At 38.8% G+C, this 20,104-nt stretch overlaps 2 protein-coding genes across 2 annotated transcripts in view; both read right to left on the reverse strand.

Annotated features, from left to right (window-relative positions):
* Positions 1–256: 256 nt before the first annotated feature.
* Positions 257–15,259, reverse strand: ppp1cb (protein phosphatase 1, catalytic subunit, beta isozyme). Its single transcript, XM_053509708.1, has 8 exons — positions 15,175–15,259; positions 13,788–13,919; positions 5,099–5,329; positions 4,905–5,009; positions 4,581–4,652; positions 3,255–3,406; positions 2,895–3,029; positions 257–2,335 (listed from the first exon to the last, which is right to left on the reverse strand). Exons 1-8 carry the CDS (start codon positions 15,224–15,226, stop codon positions 2,231–2,233), a joined length of 984 nt encoding a protein of 327 aa, XP_053365683.1. The 5' UTR covers positions 15,227–15,259; the 3' UTR covers positions 257–2,230.
* Positions 15,260–15,777: 518 nt separating this feature from the next.
* The window catches only part of plb1 (phospholipase B1), a 30,745-nt gene continuing 26,418 nt past the window's right edge, over positions 15,778–20,104 (reverse strand). The window contains exons 39-42 of the mRNA XM_053510053.1: positions 20,000–20,104; positions 17,722–17,817; positions 16,700–16,774; positions 15,778–16,187 (exon numbers count right to left, since the gene is read on the reverse strand). Of these exons, the coding sequence (XP_053366028.1) occupies positions 15,936–16,187; positions 16,700–16,774; positions 17,722–17,817; positions 20,000–20,104 (528 nt within the window). The 3' untranslated portion in view covers positions 15,778–15,935. The remainder of the gene's footprint in view (positions 16,188–16,699; positions 16,775–17,721; positions 17,818–19,999) is intronic.

Here is a 20,104-nt window from a genome sequence, read left to right on the forward strand (position 1 = left end):
TCATAAAGACTGTTTATTGAATATAATTCACTGTCTCAAACACTTTCTTATTGTAATATATATAAATAAAATATATAAATCAATAATACCAATTACAAATACTTAGTGTTGTTTTTGTGGAAATCCAACACCCATAAACATATAAGCAGAGTACAAAAGAAAAGAAAATGCAGTCAGATGTTGTGGTGAGATCTGTGACACCTCCGCTTCAAAAAAAATATTTTATAATAAAAAACACACACGAGAAAGGCAAAAGTTGTTTTAATGTCCATTTATTGAGCTCAGTGTACGTGAAACCCACTTTTAGAAATTTAATTTGTTTCTGGAATACGTTCCCCAACATCCAATTATAAATTAACGAAGAACACAAAATTTAAAACTAAATAAAATCTTCACCACCATCAGTGGGGAAAAAACAAAACAAAACATTAACGAGGTACAAGAAGCAAAAAAAAAAAAAAAAACAAAAAAAAAAAAAAAACAAAAAAAAAAAAAAAACAAAAAAAAAAAAAAAAACGTATTCATGGTTTGGGAATATACATCGCTATATACACACACACTCATGACTGACCGTGGCATCAGTCAGTGAAATTATATTTCCTCTTCATAATTATCACCTCAAAATCAAATAATTCTTATTTTTGTAAATAAAACTTCTCTTGTGCTAACACACGGTGGATCCCAGGGGGCGCCATCGCTACAACCATCTTAACATCATATCTTAGTGCATGAAAAACATTTTTTTTTAACAGGAATTAAATCCAAATTTATTAAAGAACAAAAAACAAGAATAAAAAGGGAAAAACACAATGCTGTCCTCTTTTTAAACCTTAAATGAACTTCTTATGATAAATTGCCATTACATCAATACTGCAGCACTTAGAGAGGGTGCCATTCTTAAACCGCCCCATTAACATCAACACTTTTATTATTAGGATTATTAACAGGAAAAAAGCACTGTGCAAATACAAGCGTGTGTGAGAGTTGGGTTCTGAATCGTCATCCTGTTTAAACCGTGACTGAACAAGTTCCGAGTCAATTCTTTATTCATTACTTAAGCATTTTCCACAGACACGGTGCTAAGGGTCTAATCTCGTGCCATCAAAGAGAGAGAATAAGACAGAGTGACGAACAGATGGACAGAATTACAGAGACAGTAAAAGCGAAACACAAGACAGACGCCGAGACAGACAGAAAAAGACAAACGAGAGAGAAAAATGAAAACCGCCTTATAATCGTTATGGTCCCTGTTGATGTCATACACGCTCTTCTATTAGGTAAAATCGGTCACGTGACTTCCACTAACTAATTTAGTTAAAAAACACCACAGAGGATTCGATTGTGTGAGGAAGAAACGTTTTATGACAAAATTCTATGTTCATTTTATTTGAAATGCAGAGTTAGCGCTTAGCATCTGATTTTTATTCTCATTTAGAGGAACACAGTCTTATATATAAAAAAAGAAGAAAAAAAATAGTTCCTGTCCTTAGAGCTAGAAGTAAACTGATATGGCATCACGGCAAAACACACACTAAAATGATTTTGAGATCAGCTTGATGACCGTGTCTGTGGAAAATCTTTTTATTCACTCATGGTGATGCTGAGGTAATCCATACTCTCTGTCCATCTCATTTGTCCTCCTTCGCTCGTCCTGTCTCTCGCTCAGCCTCTGAGTCATTGCTGTGTGGAGAAAAATGTACCGAGGCTTGGTCTTATAACGAGGTTATGTTAGGTCATACTGTAGTGTGTGTGTGTTGGTGTGCTGTACATCTTAGTGCACTCGTTTCAAAGTCACGAGAGTTTAAAAAACAAACAACAACAAAAAAAAAAAATGCATGTATACTGATAAGGACAAAAGTTTTCAAGCCCCTTAAACACCCTATGCAGAAAATCACGATAACATTAATAGTAATGCCAATACTGCGTCAGAGAGAGAGAGAGAGAGAGAGAGAGAGAGAGAGAGAGAGAGAGAGAGAGAGAGAGAGAGGGATCCTCCATTCGCATCCACGTACCTATTAATATGAATATTATTAAAAAGACCACTGAACAGGCAGAGACACACAGAAAGCGCTTATCACCTGGTCACGGCAAAAAAGTATGTACACTGACATTAAGAAAAGAGCACGGGCTGAGGGACAGAGGCTGATTGTGAATAAGTACCGCCTCCAGGCCTGGGGTGGGTGGTTGGGTAGGGGAGGAGGGGCCGGTCAGGTTAGATCGGGCAGGTCGTTCACCTCTTCTTCGGGGCCTGTGTGGTGCGGGGAGGAGTGACTGGGCGGCCCGAGTTCACACCTCCATACTGATACTTGGCCTTCTTCTCTGAGGGCTTCAGGATCTGATCAGAAAGAATAAGGAAGATAAATAAACGACAGAGAGAGGACAACAAAGACACAGCAAAATCAGAGAAAAAAAAACAAAGTTTGAGAGACAGAGTGGGAGAGAGAAAGAAGAAAAGACAAACAGAGAGAAGGAAAAAGATAAATTTAAGGAGAGACAGAAAGACAGAACGTGAGAAATGTGAAAATAAGAGAAAATGTGCGAGAGAAAGAGAGACAATAAGACAAAGACAAGTGTAAAAAAATAGAGGTACAAAAAAAGAAATAAAAGTGCAGTGTGAGATAACGGGAGAAGGAAAAGAGAATGATAAATAGAGGAAGGGCAAGAGAGAAAAAAAGAAAAAGATTGAGAAGCAGAAAGACACGGAAAAGAGAGAAGTTAAAAAAAAAAAAAAGTACAACAAGGGATTCAAGCAATACTGCATAATTATTCTTTTTTCCTTTAAAGATCAATCAATACAATTACTTTTTTACCTTATTTTTTAATAAGTTAAGAAACATGAAAAGGTGTGTGTGCGCGCACGCAGGCGAGTATGACCAAGAGAGAGATACATGTACCTGAAAGGAGCACATGAGTGACTCATCGACGCTCATCATCCCCCCAGCGTTGTCAAACTCTCCGCAGTAATTGGGCGCTGAGAACAGAGTGACCAACTGCCGCTTGGCAAAGAACTCGTAGCCGTCCTCCACCACCTGCACATACCACAGAGAAGCACTCAGACTCTGACATAGAGGAACACTGAGGAACCGAATTCAATTCATTATCTGTATAACACTCTTAACAATGGTCATTGTCACAAAGCAGCTTTAAATAATTAAATTTATGAAAATAAATTATAAGAAACCCCCACAGAGGAACGCCTAGTTTTTCCAGTGCTACCGAAAACTAATTACCACCTTCTGACCCACCCCACACACCTGGTGTGCTCTGCAAATCAGATCCAGATCATGGCGGTTGAGGAATTTGCTGACCACATCAGCACCGAACGTGAAGGATACGCCCCGATCGTTCTCTCCCCAACCCTGCACATCTTTATCAGGGTCTGACCACAACAGGTCACACAGCAAACCTAGAAAGAGAGAGAGAGAGAGAGATGTATTAAACTGTGTAGATGTTTGCGCTGAGCTATGAATAACAGCTGGGCCGTTGATTTAGTTCAGTTTCCTGTGATAATCGAGCATTTGGATTTTCTTTTTGATTTGATTCAACTGCACTAAATTTTACTGTCTGGTTTATCTCAAGCAGCTGTATTTCTTACAGATATGAACGTGTTAAACTACAAAACACATCCAATGAGAATTAAACACTAACATCTGTTGCTGGTTGTTTAAACTGTCTCATCTACAGTGTTTCTTTTTCTGCTAATCTTCAATTTTAGTCTGTTTAACATTTGTAAAAATAATTTAAAGCTGTACATCAGAAACTGATCCTTTGATTCACAATTAACGGAATCAACTAACAGAAATATAGATTAAATTGCAGGTTTTATTTTTAGACCATCAACAACTGTCTGATTGGCCAGCAAATGTGGAAAAAGGACCTGCTAATCAGGGCAAAGTTCCATGCAGTGACTGTAAAAGGGTACACCTCTCAAGGACTGGACTTTAATCTCATTTTAATATCTAATCTCAGAAAATATTCCAGGCTCTCTTAAATAATGAAAATCAATGATGACAACAAAAATTATCCTCTAAATCTAGTTAAATACTTCATATTATTTGTCTTAGGACATAAAATAAACAGTTGATATGCTATAATGTTCAGTCAAGTTAATTTGATCTACTTCTGTGCTGTAGTGTGCTGGAGAGGCTACAAGATTGAACTAGGCAGTTAGGAGAGCCCAGTCTGTGGTTGGCTTTAAGCTTGACTCGCTTCAGAATGCAGGATCTTTGACAAAGGTTTTCATATCCAACACCAGACACCTACTGTATGGAGCTTCTGCCAGACAGAAGAGCACGTTCATGGACATAGATGCACTACCGACAGACTCAGGAAGCCCTTTGTGTCCAGAGCCGTACACAGTTTTACGAGGCCTGGGGGACTGTGATTGGGATTCTTGGTCGAGATGGTCCCTCAACCACAACTCATTCCTATATCATACATATGCAACTCTCCTTCATAACAGTCTCGCTGTTCACAATAACATTTACCTATTTATTATGCAATCATGTGTGACAAAGGTTGGCAGTTTCCTTAAGAACAATATTAGCATTAAACATTAACTGATAAATGATTTTACACACCTGTATCAGGAACATCCGTGGGCCTCATAATCCTTCGGATCTGCTCCATAGACTGCAGGTCAGGAGAGAGACCTGAGAAGAGGGAATAATGAACTGATTATGTGAAATGTCCTTCAGTAACACAGTAAGCATGTAACAGCCACAAGATCGACACCAGACGATATTCAATACAACATTCAAACATTGTTACAACAGTCAATAGAATTTATTGTTGTTTTGGCTCATTTTAGCTCAGATCATAAATAAAGAGTAGTTTATTAAATAGGAGTCCAGTTTTAACAAATAAAAGTTAAAACTTTCAGAAAAAGAGAGTGAGTTGTTTACCTCCGTGGCAGCAGAAAATCTTCTCATCAATGATGGCAGCGATGGGGAGGCAGTTAAAGCAGTCGGTGAAGGTCTTCCACAGCTTTATGTTAAACCTGCGCTTACCTGTAAATCGCACACACACCTTAGACAAACATCCCGAAAGCATAACATTGTAAAAACGTTGACTCTACCGTACCACACGCTGGACTTACACTCGTCGTAGAAGCCATAGATGCGGTTGATGGAGGCGCACTCATGATTGCCCCTAAGCAGGAAGAAGTTCTCGGGGTATTTGATCTTGTAAGCCAGCAGGAGGCAGATGGTCTCAAGAGATTGCTTCCCTCGGTCCACATAATCGCCCAGAAAGAGATAGTTCGCCTCCGGGGGGAAACCACCGTACTCGAACAGCCTCAACAGGTCAGTGTACTGACCATGGATATCACCTGCAGGTCAACATGCCACAAATCATTCAAACCAAGTTTGAGAAATTAAGCAACAGCTCAATTTTTCTTGACTGCATTACTACTACCATCTGGAGGATTTTTATTCCTAGCCGTTTGGTATTAAAATAAATAGGATAAAGGATGATAAATTTGGCAGGTTAAGTATTCTCTGTTTTGTGTAGAATCTTTATCCAAATCCATTTCCAAGTAAGAATCCAATCCAGCTATGAGAAGTGCCAATTTAGAATGCCGTACTATTTCATAAATAAAGCCAGACAGTTACAGAAGGAAAAAAAGGAAACCCATAGCTCAGTGCTAAGTACTCTACTATACACAAAACACAACTTAATGCACAAAAAAGAGACGATTTAAATTAACTTTTGAAATGTTAAAAAAGCTGGTCATAAAGACATTTTATTACTTGTACAGTACCACCATGAACAGTGCTCAAGTGAATATTTAAAAAAGTCAGTATGCAAGAAAAAGCAACATTGTTGAACTGTTTAGGGTAACAAACCAAATGAGGTATTCTATAAACAAAGAAGCCTTTACTCTACTTTGCTTTTCCTTGGCTTTCAATTTTGTTAAATCAAAAAAGTTAATTGAAAGACATTTTTATGCAAGTTTTATCACTACCCTGACTTAGTTACCATGTGCACAAAACAACCTCAAGCTAAATTTAAAAGCTGACAGCTAAATAATAGCTATTGAGTATTTGTGACGACTGTAATCCGAATAATCTTTTCAATAACTAATAGATCGATCAAACTAATCGTTAGTTGCAGCCCTAGTGTTGACATGAACGTCACTTGGAGATCAGATATCTAATGGTGACATGAAAACATAAAACTGTGAATGTCAGCCTAGGATCAAGTCTACGCCACCGACTTGAAACTGAACCTTACTTGTGCTGCTGTCGTTGATTTTGAGTAAACATTGATTATAAGGCAGGGAGCTCACTCACACACATACATAAATATATATAGATATCTCAACATGCAATATAAGTAGCTGCTGGCAGAATTTTATCACTATTTTCTACTTGTCACATTGCATATTGGATTCCAGGGCTTTAACTCCCATTGCGCTGGTCTTCACGCTCACTCACTGCCAACCAACTGTTGTTGAATTTACACTTTCCTCAGTTTTCACACTTATAAAACTAGGTCAAACTGAGGAGAGAGAGATCTGAAAAAACTGGTAAAGTAAAGAACAACAAATGCTACTACTTAACTGAACTTAGCTTACAAAAACAAACTATTCTGTGTAAACAGTATAAAAAAAAGTTTTTATAGTTAAACAATTCCTTTTTGTAGTGTAACCGAATAGTAATAAACACCTGACAATTTACATTACGCATTTCAAACACGAGACATCTTCAGTGTTGATAAAGGTTGTCTTTCCTCCCATCATTTCGCATGTGTATAGTATAGAAAAATAATGATAGAACAGTTAGTTCCAACCGAGCAATCTGATTGGATGAGAGACATCGCATAAGTAGTGATGGACAGTAACAGTAAGTTAATTACACTAACTGTTGTTTGCAGTGTCTGTAGAAGTACATCTGTATGGTGTAAAGTACTATGGAGAGAAGAGCAGCCCACATTTAAAACCAGTCCAAGAAAGCACAACATGATTTCAGCAAGAAAACACATTTGATAAATTTGTCACCTTAAACAACATGCTGTCTCCCTAATAATTGCTTTCAAGTCTTTCCGAATCACATCTCAACCGCTGTGTTTTTTATTTATGGTCATAACACTAACTACCTCCTAACAAAAGGTTAAATCACAAATCCCTCTCTAACTCCTGATCAAGGTCACTACTTAGAGTGCAACAAGTGATTGTGCATCCTACATAGTGCACCATTAGAGACTTAACTACCCAAGTACTTACTGTACATGGTGTGCTTTGCATGACTGCATGCATACCTAACATGTCTTTAGGTTACCAAGTTAAAGTCTAGCATGCAGCTAAACATGCTTAATATTTCCTTTCTGTCAAGTTCAACTGAATTAAATCCAGCTTTTATATATACACTCAGCAAAAAAAGGAACGTCCTCTGGCTTTCAACTGTTTTTGCTTTCAGTAAACTTAATGTGTAAATATTTGTATGAACACTAAAAGAGTCAACGCCATAAGACAAACTAAAAATGTTTCACAATGTGTCCCTGAATGAAGAGAGCCTCAAAATCAAAAGTACCAGTCAGTATCTGGTGTGGCCACCAGCTGCTTGAAGTACTGCAGTGCGTCTCCTACTCATGGACTGCCTATTGCGGACAGTCTGAGCACTGATGGAGGGATTGTGTGTTCCTGGTGTGACTCGGGCAGTTATTGTGGGCATCCTGTACCTGTCATGCAGGTGTGATATTTGGATGTACAGATCCTGTGCAGGTGTTGTTACACGTGGTCTTTCACTGCGAGGATGATCAGCAGTCGTCATGCCTCCCTGCAGCATGCCTAATGCACATTCACGCAGATGAGCAGGGACCCTGGGCATCTTTCTTTTGGTGTTTTTCACAGTCGGGAGACAATTCTCTTTAGTGTCCTGAGTTTTTAGACCTGTGACCTTAAATGCCTACTTTCCGTAAGCTGTTAAGGTCTTAACGACCATTCCACAGGTGCATGTTAATTCATTGATTATGCATGAAAATGAAGATCTGTAAAGTTATTTGGATTTTTACAACATTATTGTTGAAATACACATTCCTGAAAAAGGGACGTTTCTTCTTTTGCTGTGGCCAAAAGTTGAGAATTACATATACTGAACAAAAATATAAATGCAACACTTTTGTTTTTGCTCCCATTTTTTATGAGATGAACTCAAAGATCTGAAACATTTTCTACATACACAAAATAACCAAATCTTTCAAATATTGTTCACAAATCTGTCAAAATCTGTGATAGTGAGCACTTCTCCTTTGCCGAGATAATCCATCCCACCTCACAGGTGTGCCATATCAAGATGCTGATTAGACAGCATGATTATTGCACAGGTGTGCCTTAGACTGGCCACCTGTAAAAGGCCACTTTGAAAGGTTCAGTTGAATCACACAGCACAATGCCACAGATGTCGCAAGATTTGAGGGACGTGCAGTTGGCATGCTGACAGCAGGAATGTCCACCAGAGCTGTTGCTCGTGAATTGAATGTTCATTTCTCTACCATAAGCCGTCTCCAAAGGTGTTTCAGAGGATTTGGCAGTACATCCAACCGGCCTCATAACCGCAAACGACGTGTAACCACACCAGCCTAGGACCTCCACATTCAGCATGTTCACCTCCAAGATCGTCTGAGACCAGCCACTCGGACAGCTGCTGAAACAATTGGATTGCATAACCAAAGAATTTCTGCACAAACTGTCAGAAACAGTCTCAGGGAAGCTTATCTGCATGCTTGTCGTCCTCATTGGGGTCTCGACTTGTCTCCAGTTCTTCATCGTAACGGATTTTGACATATTTGTGAACAATATTTGAGAGATATGGTTATTTTGTTTATGTAGAAAACGTTTCAGATCTTTGAGTTCATCTTAAAAATGGGAGCAAAAACAACAGTGTTGCGTTTTTATTTTTGTTCAGTATAAATAGCTGCTTAAGTTTTTTTAATAGCAATTTGCATATACTCCAGAATGTTATGAAGAGTGATCAGATAAATTGCATAGTCCTTCTTTGCCATGAAAATTAACTTAATCCCCAAAAAAACGTTGGGACCTGTGAAAAAGACCTGTGAGATCATTCCAGTAATTGTCTTGTTAACTCAGGTGAGGATGTTAACGAGCACAAGGCTGGAGATTATTATGTCAGGCTGATTGGGTTAGAATGGCAGACTTGACACTTTAAATGGAGGGTGGTGCTTAAAATTATTGTTCTTCCATTGTTAACCATGGTGACCTGCAAAGAAACGCGAGCAGTCATCATTGCGTTGCATAAAAATGGCCCTACAGGCAAGGATATTGTGGCTACTAAGAAGGCACCTAAATCAACAATTTATAGGATCATCAAGAACTTCAATTCTTGTTAAGAAGGCTTCAGGGCGTCCAAGAAAGTCCAGCAAGCACCAGGATCGTCTCCTAAAGAGGATTCAGCTACGGGATCGGAGTGCCACCAGTGCAGAGCTTGCTCAGGAATGGCAGCGGGCAGGTGTGAGCGCATCTGCACGCACAGTGAGACGAAGACTTTTGGAAGATGGCCTGGTGTCAAGAAGGGCAGCAAAGAAGCCACTTCTCTCCAAAAAAAAAAACATCAGGGACAGATTGATCTTCAGCAGAAAGTATGGTAAATGGACTGCTGAGGACTGGGGCAAGGTCATATTCTCCAATGAAGCCTCTTTCCGATTGTTTGGGGCATCTGGAAAAAGACTTGTCCGAAATAGGAAAGGTGAGCGCTACCATCAGTCCTGTGTCATGCCAACAGTAAAGCATCCTGAGACCATTCATGTGTGGTGTTGCGTCTCATCCAAGGGAGTGGGCTCACTCACAATTTTGCCTAAAAACACAGCCATGAATAAAGAATGGTACCAAAACACCCTCCAACAGCAACTTCTTCCAACTTTTTCTAGCACGATGGAGCACTGTGTCATTAGGCAAAAGTGATAACTAAGTGGCTCTGGGACCAAAACGATGAAATTTTGAGTCCATGGCCTGGAAACTCTCCAGATTTTAATCCAATCGACAACTTGTGGTCAATCCTCAAGAGGCGGGTGGACAAACAAAAACCCACTAATTCTGACTCCAAGAAGTGATTATGAAAGAATGGGTTGCTATCAGTCAGGATTTGGCCCAGAAGTTGATTGAGAGCATGCCCAGTCGAATTGCAGAGGTCCTGAAAAAGAAGGGCCAACACTGCAAATACTGACTCTTTACATAAATGTCATGTAATTGTCGATAAAAGCCTTTGAAACATTGAAATGTGCTTGTAATCATATTTCAGTACATCACAGAAACAACTGAAACCAAGATCTAAAAGCAGTTTAGCAGCAAACTTTGTGAAAACTAATTTGTGTCATTCTCAAAACTTTTGGCCACAACTGTATATACATGTTAAACATTTGCTATATAAAAATATATATAGCAAATGTGAGCATCTATGAGCGAGCCCAAGCACCTGTGCCATCACCACCCGGCTGCACCACACAACCCGGCTGCACCACACAACCCGGCTGCTTTTTGAGACCTCTAAAAAGCCTCGGACGCTAGTCACTATGAGGACTTGGGCCTTATTACAAAAATGACCAAGTTTTTCAGAATCTTCCCTGATTTTCTTCCTAATTTAGTCGTGGCCAATTCCTCCCTGTCACTAGGGGGCTCCCACATTAAGCCACTACTACCACTCACTCGGGAGGACCAAAGACTATCACGCGTTTCCTCCGAACCACGTGACGGCAGCCAACCACATCTTTTTGATGATCTTTGTGATGGCTGATGTTCGTTTACGCACTGTTGGGGGCGGTGTAACACACTGAGAACAGCGCTATCCGCTAAGTCTGCTTGCGAGAGGTCACAGATGCCCCTGATTGACTGTAGAGCCGTGATTAATGTAGTTTTAAATTAACTGCACTAAGTACCCCTCATCAGGACGGAAATAATCAAGTTGACTGTAGTCATCAAATCAAGCAGTATTGTAGTCCTAAAACATTTTCTCGAAGCCCATTCACATATTTCGACTTGAATATCTGACAAACAGACGCTTTGACTCTAATGTCCTGTTTCGAGCTTACAGATCCATAAAATATGAATATGACATGCAGAAGGCCCGGGTTCAATTCCCAACCAATGTCCAAGCCATAGCCACTGGATGCAGTGCTGGTCCCAAGCCAGGATAAAATGAGAGGGTTGCGTCAAGAAGGGCATCTGGGGTAAAATCCTGTAAAAACCTATGCCAAGGCATTGTGCGAATCAGTTGGTCTGCTGTAGGGCGACCACTTAACGGGAGCAGCCGAAAGACTAACAACAACCAATCACCATTGTTGAAATAATTGATTAGTATTTTTACCAAATAATGTAAGTACCACGGTTATGAACTAATACCGGTTGAGCCATTTGTCCATGTTGCATAGCAAATGTCTGTTGTTGGAATATTCAATAAAACACAACACAGTTTGTCTTCAGGTCTTTAAGTTCACATGACATTTTGGTGTGAAAAGAAACCGGGCCAAGCTGAAAAGTGGACCAAATTTACAAACTGGCCCAGTGATCTGTTAGAAATGACTTTACTTGCAGAGATACAACGGCCAGAATAAAGACTTTTCACACAAGTATTCTTCTGTACTTGGGTCCCTGAATTTGAACCCTGAATCAGAAAACATCAGTCAAACGGAGATGCCAGGAGTGCGTTTTAAACCAAACACAGGTTACTTAAGTAACAAGCTTGGTTGAATACATTACATTACCAACTGTTTCTACTTTCAAGAAACCAGGCAAGAGTTATTGAATTACTGACTTCCACAGATCTGTAATTAGCTCAGCTTTGTAGCACAAGCTCTTGCACGTATCTGCCTTCAGGTATCCTCCATCATCACATCCCATGCATCCAGAACGCGTTCTCCGCTGCAACTTGATTCTCGCATTTTTCAATACCACGTGTGCAACGCTAGAATAAAAGATTGCACAATCTGTTCGTTTCAGCTGGAATTTTTATATGCAAACCCAAACCTGTACGCCTCGCCCCTCAAACAAGCCCAGAATCAATTCTGAATGTTGACAGGAAAAGTGTGCAAAGAGTTTTCATTGGCCTGTGAACACCCTGATGTAAAGTACATCATCATTTGTTCACAGCTCAGCAGGGTCTGTGAAAAGAGTTGCGAGACGGATGAAGGCATGTGTGAAAAACATCTCGGAGTGAGACTTTAAACTATCGGCTCCATCATCCAGGGAGAGAGAATCCACGTTAATAATTTTCCGATCTCACACATACCTTCAGCTAATCAAACATGGGTTGTAAAACCGCAATAAACTTGCAAACGCCCTCAGCAGAGGCCAAAGACACACAATGTCGCCAAGTGTCTAAGCAGCGCGAGTCAAGCCTGGGAAAAGAACAACACAGGCAGGGCTTCTTCCAAAGCTCCTGTCCTCATTAGACTCATATTTATAACTTGCTCTACTTACATACTCACTTAAAATACACCACAAATTTGATTCATTTAGAAATCATCAAACACAGGAGGGGCTGCAGAGTGATTAGTAGCATGGTATTTCTGGATCCTCTCTCTTTCTCACACACACAATAGTGAAGTCTCACTGTTAACCATTACATTATTATAGTAACTGTTACTACACTTTTCTTAGAGAGCGGGGGAGAGACCGAGACAGACAGAAAAAGAGAGAGAAAGAATAGTCACAGTATTTATCATGCAAGTGAGCAAAACATCTGTAAATACCTCAAGTGTATTTAAATGTTGCATGATTCAGATTAGGTGAGTGTGTAACTGTGAATTAGTGATAGTATAGTGTCATGAGAGCGAATAACTGTGTCTGTTGCATAAGTCAATCTCAGCATGTGCAGGATCTGACTGTGGGTTTGCAGTAGTGTGCGAGTGTGTGTGTGGGCTTCAGGCAGCTTACAGAAGAAGTGCTTACAAGTGGGAAGATAAACTATTTCTATCTCTCTCCCTCACTCCCTCTCCTTGTGTGTGTGTGTAGTGAAAGTATGCATGATGACAGAAATCCAGAAAGAGCAAGATGGCGAAAGCAGGACAGAGAGTCAAAAAGCAGGAAAAAGCAAGGGACAAGGGGACAAGAGAGGAAGGGGGTATGACAGAGAGAGAGAGAGAAATAAAGCCAGCAGCTAGAATGAAAAGAGAGAACCTGAACTCACTTAAGTGCTGCAATTTTAGCTTTTTTTTTACATATATTATTATAATTCTTTTTTCTTTAGTTACTCTCATATTGTCTTATGCTAGATCTCATACTATTTCTACTGTTTAACTTGGACAAAAAAAATTATTTAATTCCTTATTCTCTTATTTGTTTTTCCTTTACAACCCTTATACTTTTCCAAAATAAAAATATTAATCTATCCATCTTTTTTCAGTGTCTATACACTATCTTACCACTCTCCTCATCCTACTCCTTTTTTACTATTTCATGCCATCCTCTTTTGCTTCCATTCTCCACTCCCTCATCCACCAATCAAACAATTCCCTAAATGAAGCCTATGAAAATGTTTTTCACCTAAAAAGTTTATCTTTCTGTTATCTCTTTGATGTGTCCTTAATGTAAAAAAAAACTTCAAGTTAAACTTTTGTCTATTTTATTCACAGTTATAAAATAGAAAATACACTATACACAATAAACGGTCATATTTCACAAGTAACAAACCAACCCACTGAAGGCATCTGGGGATAGACTTACAAAGTAAAAAACATTAAAAGAAAGAAAAGTAACAAAAAAGTTGAAAACAAAAAACAGTGAAGACAGAGTGAGAGAGAGCAGGATGAAGAGGTGGAGGAGTTGGCAGGCTTACCGCAGATTTTGAGCGGCGCCTCAAGCTCTAGCAGGATGGGCTGACTGAGGAAGATCTCTCTGGATTTAATGCACAGACCTCGAACCTCAGCCTCAGTCATCTGGACGATCTTTCCTGGACGACATCCTCGCACTGAGAGAGAGAGAAAGAAAATCATCATCTACACCATTATATCACCAGTGTTATCAGCCAAAAACCTAACAGACACCAAAAAAAGAAACTCAACAAATTACTAACATTTTACCATGAAATTCTGGCCCCTGATTGGTTAGAAGGTGTTGATCAACTTCCTACAACAGCTTTAGGTTTAAGCACCCATTCTATTAAACACCCCAAACCATAATGTTATGGGAAAATGATCGTCACTGCAATGATAACAGTAACGCCGCTTTATCACACCATCCTGTCCAAGATCAGATTTGTTTTAAATCACAACGCTGTGCTTTATTCCTGTTACTTCTAATACAAAGAATACAGACAAGATGTAACGCTGAAGAGAGGAAAAGAGCAGGATTTCATTTTAAGATGCAGAACTATGTTTGAAAGCAGCAGATCAAGAATCGACTATTAGAATATAGAGTACCCTGAGTACTGGGACTTAAACAACAGCTCCAAGGTTTTCATTGTCAACTGTGCTGTCATGAGAAACTGAGTGTGTAAACTTAAAGAGAATGAGGGCGAAACACAATGTCCAGTGTGTGAACAGTCACACTTTTGTTAAGGTAAATCCGGCTGTTATTTTCATATATATACACATATCTATCTATCTATCTATCTATCTATCTATCTATCTAGCTATCTATCCGTGCAGCGTTCAACTGCGACACGATTTTGTGTTGCATCGAGTTTCCCAGCCATCATACACATAACGTTATCATTAACCGCCTCCTACATGGAGAAAATGTACGAGTTTTCAGACTAACAACCACGTAAATATTTAATAGACGCTAAACACGTATTGTTTGATCCAATTTTTATTTTGTTTTATTTCCGGACTAAAATTAATCGTTGAAAAAGAAAAAAAAATCAAAAACCCAATATAAATGTTCCTAACGGCGCAGCCAATACCCCAACCTTACAGACCATTCCGTCACCTCGTTTATTTAATTTAATTCTACTAATTTAATCAGCCAATCAGCTGAATATCAATTAAAACGTCTCTAACAATTTTAGAACGCAGTTGCTAAGCTAACTAACGTTGCTGTTTGTAAACATTAGCCGGCTACGCAGACTAGCTATCGGGACTGACTAGCCGCTAGCAAGACGACGCGCTTACTGTAAACATGTGCACAAATTCCTGCTAATCAGAAATCAAAGAAATAAAAAAAAAGAATCAAATTAATTAAAAAGAAATTAACTGTAAAAAAAATCGATTAACCAACATTACCTTCCAGGAGTCGCGAGATAAGGCTGTCTACGTTCAGTTCGCCCTCCGCCATCTTCTCAACTGGTCTTCAGTGCTGCAATGCGACACTGACCGCCAGAGGGCGCTGATAGTGCAACATTTATCCGGTAAATTCTTAAGACAGTGACCGCTAGAGGCCGCTAACACATCGTGTATACCACTTTATCCTGTATACATGGACTCTGTATCGCCTGAATGTATTAAAAATATTATGTATCTGTAATGTTAAGTATAATCAATTGACTTTTATATAAAAATTACTTATTGATCTACATAATGCCACAATATTTATGTTTCTATCTAGCATAGGGAAGGGCTCTTTTTTAAAGATTTAAAATGTGCCCAAAATAGAGTAAAAATAAAGGATATAATTATGTAAGAATATGAATATGCAATATGAATAATACAAAAATTTAAAAGCCGACATATTATTGCCTGTTCATACAATTTTATTCAATTCTATCAAAGTGTACATTAATGTAACTCATTTGCACGGGTATAGTGTAAATAATCGCAAACTTCCATGAATTTACTGACATCTGCTGGTCAAAATATGTTATTACAGTTTCATTCTGAGATTTATTTCTGCAAACCACTGTACAGTACAGTACATATTTCTCCTTTCTCATGACAATAAACACAAAAACAACTGTGGCAGCTTACTTTAATTAACAACAAATAATTATACATATTTTTTATTATTTTTGTATTTCTCGTAAACAAGAATTGGATGCCAGTGTGTATTAAAATTTGCTTTCGTGACCCTGTATCTTAACAGAGCTGAGCTTGTCACTGCTTTTTCTCTTCCTGCGCCCGCTGCAGGAAAGAGCGAGCCAGGTCATGACTCCGCCCACCAGAACTCCAGCCACAGTCAACACCACTGCTACCCACAATGCCACTGAGCCCTGGGGGTTGAGGGGAGATGGGGTAAGCCCTGTTGGGTCGACAGGCCCAGAGGTAAAACTGTTAACTCTAGTAAAGATAAAGGGATGCTCCTGAGAGAGAGAGAGAGAGAAAGAGAGAGTAAATCAATCAATCAATCAATCAATCAATCAATCTATCTATCTATCTATCTATCTATCTATCTATCTATCTATCTATCTATCTATCTATCTATCTATCTATCTATCTATCCATCTACCCTTCTGTTTTTTGTGTTTGTCTTCATGTCTCTGCTGCCTTTTCGTGTCTGCCTTCCTTACTGTCTGTTTTTTGTCTGCCTGCCTGCCTGTCTGTGTTTATTCATCTTCTTATGTATCTGTTTATCTGTCTTTCTGTGCATTTTTATCTGGAAATTAAATCTTGTGTGTACTTCACTGCGTCCACAAACACTTCACACTCATACCTCCTGTGCTTCTGTAATATCTTTATTTTACTCTGCTGTATTATGTGCTTAATTATTTAAAGAAAATGCTGTTTTTGTGTGTGTGTGTGTGTGTGTGTGTGTGTGTGTGTGTGTGTGTGTGTGTGTGAGAGAGAGAGAGTGTGTGTGCAGGTGTATGTTTACCTCAGAGGGACAGCGTATCTTGCTGCGGTCGTGTGTAAAATTGTTGTAGGTCTGTTTGTTGCCCATCGGCTCCAACTGGCACAAAAGTAAAAAAAAAAGGACAAAAAAAGGTGCAAAGAGAAAAAAAAAACATGTAAAATGTTTTATTAATTTAAATAGACCAATGACTGTATGCATAAGTGGACATCATGACAGGGATTTAAAAGTGAAGCAAAATATCTCTAGTGTCCCTCTAGTGTCTGTCTGCAGTAAAGTCTTAACCCTGCCCATTCCATTGCCATGTTATTGAACGAGGAATTAACTGAACAGAGCACTAGTCCTGAAAATAATTAGTGGAGATGTAACTAAAATGGCAGTTTAGTTAATTCCTAGTTCAATAACACGGCTCTCCCTAATATTTACCTAATCTTCTCTTTCCTGTGTCAGAGCTAGATGAAAACCAGACAGAGAATTTGTGTACATGTGATCAATGGCAGTCATGTGACTGTTAGGTCTGAACATTTGGGGCTTCAGCCCTGAATATTTTCACCTTGGCATGAAGATGTTTTATAGAAAAGCTTTAGACAGACTTGGCGAGTTACAGAGTGAAGCTTTACTCGCACTTCGTGTCCGAGGGAGATGAGGAGAAAGAAATTAAACGCGTATGTGGAGCTGGAGGATGCTCACGCCCAGACCTCATGAAAAGCTCCGGTTAGAAATTCCAGACTAGTCAGGTCAGGGTTCTGTCGCTCCCTCATTTCAGTTCAGTTAAAATAAGCTTCACTGGCATGACTGTAATAAAAAACTGCATTGGCAAAGTGTGTCGGGTAATTTTGACCGTGAAGAAACAAAAACAGCAGTGACAGGTTTAGTTAATTGACGGAAACAAAAAAAAAAAGACAAGGCCCAAGCAGACTTGACTGAGCACTCATTTTTTTAATAGCTTAAAACCTCCCTGCTCAGCACATTGTTCCGCAGAGTAAAGGCCACATGCCCTGCATGACTACATTGTTGGAAGATTTTGTGTGTGTGCTTGCATTCACCATGTTGTTCCACAACGCAATGGCCATCTCAGCATGTCCACGCTCAGTGAAGTGGAAACAGTCCACTGAGAAGAAGCTCAGATCTGGCTGCCGGTCCTACAAGAGACACACACACTGATGATATAAAGTATAGTGTAGTGAAGTATAATACTCTCTAGGATAGTACAGTATAAGATACTAACGTATAGGACAGGATTTTTAAGTATTATATTCTATGAAACACTATTATATTTTAGGATAATATAGTCTACTATAGTTCAGTATAGTACATTCTAGTATAATCCCAAATAGTATAGTATACGGTAATATAATATAATAAAGTATAAAAAAACATATACAGTATAATACAGTATAGAATAGTGTAATATTGCATAATATACAATAGCAAATTTTATTGTCTTCTCAGCTCCCACCTCTCATATCGTATCGGCCAAAACAAAAGCATTAAAAAAATATATGCATACATATTTATACTTTTATCTGTTAAAAAGAAATACATTTTTCAAATATAATTTTATATTTTATTTTATCTTTTATCTTTCTACGATCCTAATGGTTGTTCAGATGAAACTTGGCTAATTTAGATTTCAAAATACAAAATTGTTAAGATATTGCAATATGAATTTGATATGGTTACGGACTCTAGAGATTTTATGCTTTTTAAGCTTTTACCAAAAACTGGAATGTTTTAATTTAAGCATGTCAGGTTTTCTAGAAGTTTACACAAATTTCAGCATCAATACCCAAAGAAATATTGATAATTGCATTTTAAATGATTATTGTTTGAAGTGAGACAGTCTCAACGCTGAAAACGACCATTTTTGGGGCACATATAAAATCATCTCCCTCAAAAAACTGCTGGAGTAAGCATATTTAAATTTTTAGGGAAGCATGGTCACTTCCATGTTGCATAAACTTCAGAAGTAGCTTTTTTGGCAGACACATTTTTCATCTGATAAGTAAAAAAAAAAAAAAAAAAAGAAAAACCCAGCACCAATACTGTGTTTGGGCCGTATCGTATCCTATATACTAGACCCTCTTTAGGGGAACACAAAGTATGTAACCCAAAAGTTTTCTGCACCATGAATCCTGTCCTAACACTCAAGCCAATAAGCCAAGTTTTCAATGAATATTTGATGGAGCACTATTTCAGAGAGAAATAATCCTGAGCTCAACTGCTCCTCCAAAAGATGGCACCAGGCATAAACTTGTCTGTCTAACCCAACTGTGTTCTCTAGCCTGCCTATTAAACTATAATGGCCAAGACTGTCCATTGATGCACTGGGGTCCAAATAAAACCAACAAATCTAAACAGAAACAGACCAGGAGTAGGGCATTTACCACTTTAACTGGCGCTTATTCCGTTAGATGCTTTTAGGAAGCCAAACTAAAATATACTGTTGCTTGCTTTCTATTGTCATTTTTTCAGCATTTTTAGAGGTAAAACTAAGTTAGCCAGTTACATTGGATCATCATATGTTTTGATATTGTGCAGGATTTTTGCCAAATTCCCTTTCAGATTTAAATCCTCCCCAATGTACCTGGGCTTGGGCCCGGCATCAGGACCTACTGTAGTGTGTTTTATAGAAAAGGCATGTTGGATGTAAGTTGAGACAGGTCAAAGTGTGATTCATAATTGAGCGAATCAACACCCTCACTCAAACTAAGTGATTCATTTATTAGGTTTAGTAGGAACTCTTCAGTAATTGCCAACAGTGCTGCATTCAATTTATTTACAATTTACAGTTAGGAAAACCCAAAGGAAACAGCCTTTTTCTTAGCTGTAAATTTATACTCTGAAATTTGGGAAGATGTCTAGCATATGAAAGTTGAATGCAGCATGATTCCAAACGTGACATACAGTAGCTGGTACTGGGCCAGGCAGCTACAGGACCGAAATACAAAATGAATTGCTTATAAACCGCTGCTGAATTTTAATCTATGTTTTTTTTAAACATGCTGCTGTTAGGACTTTCAAAACTGTCTGGTCTTTTTTCTAACTTGGATACTGGTTAAAAAATCATAAATCATAGCCAGTATTATTATTTCTTTCCCTTATGTTTGATAAGCGAGCTGTTCTGGCTGAGACCGTGGCCTGAGGGTAGTTATTGAGCAATTCCCTGGAAGCCTTTCAAAAAACTTTCTTCTTTTTTTTTTTCCTAAGGTAAGTGCTCACCCTGTCAGGAGACTTGGTAATCTAGTAATGTGTACAAAAATCAGTATTCAGTACACACACACACACACACACATCCACATGGCTGTCAGGTTTCAGACTCACCTCTCCCATTGGCACCACGGTGCTTTGAAAAAATGGCTGCAGAACTACTGCAAAGTCTTCTCTGCTCTCATAATGTCCTCCGAACACCAGCCGCTCCGTCTCCGT

This window comes from Clarias gariepinus, chromosome 13 (genome assembly GCF_024256425.1).
Source record: "Clarias gariepinus isolate MV-2021 ecotype Netherlands chromosome 13, CGAR_prim_01v2, whole genome shotgun sequence".
Classification (NCBI taxonomy): Eukaryota; Metazoa; Chordata; class Actinopteri; order Siluriformes; family Clariidae; genus Clarias; species Clarias gariepinus.

Excerpts from the sequence above, each read along its gene's own strand:
- ppp1cb (XM_053509708.1), bottom strand. The coding sequence starts at position 15,226 with ATGGCGGAGGGCGAACTGAACGTAGACAGCCTTATCTCGCGACTCCTG. Across the intron at positions 5,010-5,098 it reads CTATGGCTTCTACGACGAGT|GTAAGCGCAGGTTTAACATA; the intron begins GTAAGTCCAGCG and ends TGCGATTTACAG. Across the intron at positions 3,030-3,254 it reads TGATTTGCAGAGCACACCAG|GTGGTGGAGGACGGCTACGA; the intron begins GTGTGTGGGGTG and ends TGGTATGTGCAG.